Here is a 6,487-nt window from a genome sequence, read left to right on the forward strand (position 1 = left end):
AACAAAAACTCTCATTTCCTAATAAGGAATGGAGGGGAGAAATAAAGATAAAATAAATTAAAATAAAAACAGCTAGCATAAGACAAATAATACTAATAATAATGGTAAAATAAACACTCTATTTTCATCAGTTATATGCACATGAATGTGACATTATTGCATGTGAGTACGACAGTAATCGCACATGAATATGACGGTATTGCACATGGTTAAGTCAGTATTGCATGTGTTCAGGGCGAGCAGTGTTTGTTATAAAGTCTGACAGCAGCAGGAAGGAAAACGACTATAGTGTAAATTAGATTAGCCGTGACCTTTTTTTATCATGACTCACACTTTGAGTTCCCCCTGTTCACCTGACTCCACCCCAGACACTCTTTTTGCTACACGGATCGGCACTTGTTGCGTTGTGTTGGCATAAGTCCTTGTTTTGTTGCTCAAATATGATGTAAAGTTTATTGATTTGTGTAAAATGTTAATTTGCAGCAACAAGTCAACACTGCACCATTTCTCGGGGCGGCCTGAAAACAGCTCTTTGTAAACTAATACGAGCAGAAGGAGGGCTACAGTTCATGGCGGTGCCCGTGGCAACTTCTAAACTCATGTGAATATCATGTACAAATGTTTAATCAGTCATTATCAATCACTTTACTCGTGTATTACCAGAAATCATCTTTTCTTGTTTCATCATAGTCATCCAGAAACATGATTACCTGAAGTGAAGTGTCTGTCCTTGTATCCCTGGTTGAGAAACACTTACACGTTTACAGTATGGTTGCTAGGTAACAGTTATAGAATTACCTCTACGTCACATCTGCTGCCCATGGACAACTATAAATGTCACCAACAGTGTCAAACTAGGGGAAACTTGAGCTTAAAGGTTAAAGGTTTTTTCTTTAGTGAAAAAAGAAGGCACACTGTGACTTTGACTGAACTCAAGCCTTTTGACAAGCAGCTCAGAGCCCACATTGGGCAGTTCTGAGCCGGACAGTGGACCGTCTGTGCTCTGGACCAACAGAGACGGACAACTACAAGGTTCCTGTAGTGCATTTCACATTCATTTCCCCCCGAGACATTTAGAGAAAAATAATACGAATTTGAAGCTTGCTCTGGGCAAATTACAAATGATCACAAGTAAAATATGTTCCTGAAACTTACCAATAACTTATGAATCATCTTTGGACTGTAAACAATCAGGTTATGCGCATTAGTTACCACATTAGCCTCTGACATGCCAAGAACCTCTGTGAGCTTTGACTGTTGAGCTTCTTTGGATCGTACAGAGGAGGCAGCGCCAACACAAAATGTAAATGTGTCATATTTTAACTCATGGTGTGCAATTTGCATTTAATTTGGCTTGATTTACGCTTTTAATCCAGAACCGAGCACTTTTTATTGGAGCGTTTCAGATATAAATCCTTAATAAAACAGTCTACTTTACGTCAGAAACACATTTTAAACTCAACTTTTACATAAAACCTGCTTGGGTTCTTCTCGTGCTGCATACATTTACTCCAGCTATTCATATTGCTCTCCCCATTCTATGGCCCAAAGGTTTGGGCATTGGTTTGTGTGTGTTTTTCCCCTGAACATACCTGAGAGGGGAACGCTGTGTTATTCAGAGGTGATCTGAATGGCAGCTCTGTGTGTGTGAGGCTGAGGAAGGAGACGGAGACAAGCTCGGTGCAGCTGAGGGACAAAAATATACGTAATAACAACTATAATCATGCGAGTGTGCTAAAACATGCTGTAGACGATAGAGCAGGCGTGTTAAGAGCAGGGGTTTGATTCAAAAGTGTTCTATGTGGGGATGTCACAATAATATATCTGCACTTTTGTGATTCATTTTGCAGATATTTCACTCTATACTCCCAAAAAACATAGAGATAATCATTTTTGTCAATATTACTCACCCCTAACTTACGGTCATGTATTTGTATTGTTAGTCTAAGGAAGAGTGTGTGCACTTATAATCATGAAAATAGTTTTTAACTTAATTCTTTAATTGCTTGGGACAAATATTGTAATTATGAATAAAATGTGAATAATAGCCTAACAGAAGAACAAGCAAATACTTTCCATAATGTTAAAGGCATTAACCCCTCTGCAGACATTATGCACAGCAAGTTGTGTACATTGAAACACTTTAGTCACAGATCTAAGCGCAGTAAAGTGACATACGGGTCAGAAATAACATGGCAGCGCTGGAGGCTGTGTAAGTGTTTCTGCTGCTCAGCCCGTTCACTCCTCTGACCTACTCCTAATGTGAGATGAGCAAAGAGGCTTTTTATGGAAGCTACTGGGGGCTAAAGTCAGTGAAAGGTGAAATTGAACTTTCGAGATATCCAAAAAGCACTACCAGACGTCGACAAAATGCTATTAAATACAAAAGTACAAGTACAAATAAGAGGATAAAAGGAATTGCCCTCCAATGTCAATCGCAAAAGCGGAATGAATGTGACTGGTTTACAGGAGTTTCTTAGTGAATGAATAAAGGTCAATAAAAGCCTTTTTGAAGTATTATCACTGAACAATGACTGAGGATATTCTCACCAGTTCTGTCAAAGGACTGAAGCTGAATTGAATGTAAAAAAATACATTGCGTCCATAAAAAAGACTTGAATTCAGTTGAAAAGGAAAGTAAAAGTACACTGTTGAGCTGAAGTACATAAATGCTGGAAATATATCACTGTGACATTTATACATTGTTAGATTGCGGGGGAGTGAGGGAGCACGGACACGGACAAACCGTTCAAAGCTGGACTGCAAAACTGCAAAATACACAGGATTTTGAAATAACTCAATAATCTTTTACAATTTATTTTTCATTTTTGTCAAGTAAAATTTGGATTTGAAAAGCAATTGATTCACCACCAAGAAGACTGTTTTTTTAAGAAGATGATTTATAACTCATCAAAGACTAAATCAAATAAAAATGTCATCTGTAAGGAACGAGAACAATAGCAGTGATAAATATACAGTAAAATAATGCTATGATTTTAAGTCAGTGTTCCATATTTTTCTTATTTACTCTTGAAGCGTGATGAACAAAAATAGCTGTGCTTGATATTTCTGCTTAAAATTGTGCCTTTTACAATCGTTTTCCTAGTAGAGTCCGAGCTCTCATGTATAAAAAAGTAAAAACTGTTCATCACATGCTATAGGGCTTTATTTCATCCACGCTAACTGTGAGTGTGAGGCAATCAGCTCCACATTTACACAGTCAGCAGAACAACTACGACTTCGAAAAGCCACTGACCGTCACCGCATTCATCACACAGGGTTAAGCAAAAAGTACTGATGATTCACAAACCATGCAGGCTACAGTTTAGGCCACAGAATGCAAGGAAAGTTCAATTAAGACAGAGAGTAATGTAATTAGTGGATCACATTGGTCTAAGCACACTATCGTAAATAAAGTGAAATGGCTGAACTCTATGTAGGTTAATGGCATTATAACAGAGACCTTTTGACCTCTCCCGGGCCCATATACAAATAAAAAAAGGACAATAAAACACTTAACAGCATAATAAACCGCAAAAATGTATCTTAAAATGTACTTTTCAAATTGTGGCTTTGGAGCTGCTACAGTTCATCAAACTCAAATCTGAATGAATGAGACTATAAGGCAAAAAGCTGGCCTCTGATTGGCTGAGCGGCTCATCTACTTTGCCTAACAAATCAGAGCGTGTTTGCTTGAGATAAACGGTTGAGAGCTGCAGATGACAGAAGTTGGTGTAAAGGTTGGGGTTAAGGTCGAATCTCAAGGGAGCTACTTGTGGTCAAAATCCAACAGAAGCAAACGCAAAGGGACATTTCAAGTGTTCTACTGCCGTACTGCGCGACTATTCTGCTCATTCTAGTCCACAGTATGGCATTCAACGTGTGAATCGCCATGGGGACAAGCAGGTGACACCAGGAGGGCAAGTTACAGGTCAGATCTGTGGAGAGACGAGCCCACACAGATTGTATGTTTCTCAAAGTCAGATAATTGTCGTGTTTCTTTTCCTCTGACTGTGAACATAAATATTCCAGTCCCGGCCTCAATGTATGTAATCATTTGATTTTGGCGCAGGTTTTTGGACGCTCTCGCTGACTCTGGCGTGGCGTTTGACTCATGTGATTAGAGATGTAACAACAAAAGTCACACAAAAAGATCATATTTTGAATTAAACGCTTTGTGGCTTATATACAACATATACTATGCTCGTTTGCTCCATTTCAGTGCAAAAAACATGAAGAAATAACTGTTGCTCAACACTTTTGTGCGGTATCTATCAGGAAAATTACACTAATGATTCACACCGAAGGCAATTTAACAGTCAAATCTACAATTCTGCTCAAAACATTGCGATAAATATCAAACTGTGAGATTTGAATATCATTACATCTGGATTACAAGTTGTATTTTGACATCTAAAACACGTTCTCGGACACGACATTGCTTATTTGTCGGAACAAAAGGACCCCATATGCAAAGGTCTAGAGCGTTGGCCTTCCATCTGAAGTGTGGCACAGGCACTTAATAGATGCTCGGTGGAAAACACAGCGCTCTGACAAAAGGCCCGCCCACATACCACCAATCAGGCCGGGCGCTCTCGATGTCACCATGTGTCTTCACTTCCTTCCTCTGTCAGACAGTTGTGCGGCCGTCACGACAGACACGTGGGATATGAAATGCAAGCGCCTGAAGCCGAGATCCTCTGACCTTCAGGACACTCAATAGCACAATTTGAGAGTACACACAAAAGTAGTAACGTCAAAAGTACAACAAAGAAAAGAGTTTAGTCACGATGTATCTATTGCGTGCGATATTCAGCAATACATCACTATTTTTTACGAACCGAATACATTGACGCTATTTCTTTGTGAAACCACGACCAGCACAAATATAATAGGATTTTTTCTCATTTTGATCATCAACACAGTGAATATGTAAAAAGTATTAAGTATTTTTTTGTTAAATATGCCCAACAATACTCATTATACTTGGTAATGTATCGATACAGCCCACAATATCAGCACTTCAGATTCACTATCACAATATATTGACATTTTAATCCTTTAGCACACCCTTTGTTTACACATTACATTCCTCTTTTATCTTTATTATTGCCTATCATATCATTTCCTGTATGATATCATAAGACTAATAAACAGACAGTTTGGCCAATAACAGCTTTATAACTCTAACAAAGGAACTGATTAGACTGAATCAAGCTTCAATGTGTCATATTCAGCATTTTATCGCCATAAACATCGTTATAACAGCCTCGCATAAGAGCATTCACAAATGTAGAGACCTGTATTTCAACATGGAACCAAAATCCAAAGCCATGCTACATTATTCCCAGAGTTTATGCCTTAAACCCACAAGACGTGCGGGTGGATCTGCGTGTACTTTACTACAAACTGATCACTGACAGCAACAGTCATTACACTTTTGTGACACTCAACTTTGCATCACTCCTTCTCCCCCCACAGTCACCTCTCTGAGCTCTCCTTCAGGGTGTCACATGGGTGCTCCCCTCCAAGATATAGATACAGACACTAGAGCAATACTAGGCCACATGCACAACGTCTGCTGCATAAACCTCATAATAAACACAACCTTTCATCCAACTGTGTCAAACTCTGCAGCCTCAAATACACAAATAACGAATAACTCCGGCGGTAAAGAGTGTGAAAGAGTGTAAAGGAGTGTAAAAGAGTGTAAAGGAGTGTAAAAGAGTGTAAAGGAGTGTAAAAGAGTGTAAAGGAGTGTAAAGGAGTGTAATAGAGTGTAAAAGAGTGTAAAAGAGTGTAAAGGAGTGTAAAAGAGTGTAAAGGAGTGTAAAAGAGTGTAAAGAGTGTTGTCTGCGCACTACCACGTGTCCCACATCCTCCACAACACCACAACAAGACAACGCGCGGAGTTGAATTCCGTTATGTCTCCGCATCAACAGGTGCTCTGACAGTTCCGGCGCGCGCGCGCGGAGACACGCGGTAGAGACGCGGCAGAGACGCGGCAGAGACGCGGCGGCTGCAGGTAGAAGGGGAAAAAAGCGCATGCAAAACGCGGCGTCACTCACACGAAGGCATGGTAGATGAAGGCCCAGGCTCGCGGTCGCTCCAGCACGTTGTACAGATAGTTTTGCAGGCGTCGGTAGCGCACGTTCCGGCGGCCGCTCTGCGCGCTGTAGATGAGCGGCTTGCCCAGCAGACTCAGCCGCGCGCCCTGCTTCCCGCGCAGGCTGTCGGACCCGGCGCCACCTGCGGCCGAGGAGCCCGACGAGAGCAGCCCGTCTCCCGCGCTGTTCATCATCGTCACCCTGCGGCCGGACTCCACATCTTTGCCCGGCGACGTCCTCATCCAGAGCCCGGTGACGCTGCCGCTGCCCCCGCCGCTGCCGCCGCCCCCGCCGCTGCCGCCGCCGCCGCCGCCTTCCTCATCTCCGCTGTGGTTCTGAGGCATGGCATCTCTCCACCGCGCGCGCCGAAGTGTAAGGTT

At 41.6% G+C, this 6,487-nt stretch overlaps 1 protein-coding gene across 4 annotated transcripts in view; it reads right to left on the reverse strand.

The window, feature by feature from the left end:
• LOC140378104 (potassium voltage-gated channel subfamily KQT member 5-like) overlaps positions 1-6,451 on the reverse strand; it is a 178,154-nt gene extending 171,703 nt beyond the window's left edge. For 2 of the 4 annotated variants that reach the window (XM_072463776.1, XM_072463775.1), the window contains exon 1: positions 6,069-6,451. In XM_072463776.1, coding sequence (XP_072319877.1) covers positions 6,069-6,451 — 383 coding nt within the window. The remainder of the gene's footprint in view (positions 1-6,068) is intronic. The other 2 variants (XM_072463778.1, XM_072463777.1) reach the window with 1 other exon arrangement.
• Positions 6,452-6,487: the final 36 nt, after the last annotated feature.

Source organism: Eucyclogobius newberryi, unplaced genomic scaffold (assembly GCF_026437365.1).
Source record: "Eucyclogobius newberryi isolate DKJ021-1_F unplaced genomic scaffold, fEucNew1.0.hap1 SCAF_4, whole genome shotgun sequence".
Classification (NCBI taxonomy): Eukaryota; Metazoa; Chordata; class Actinopteri; order Gobiiformes; family Gobiidae; genus Eucyclogobius; species Eucyclogobius newberryi.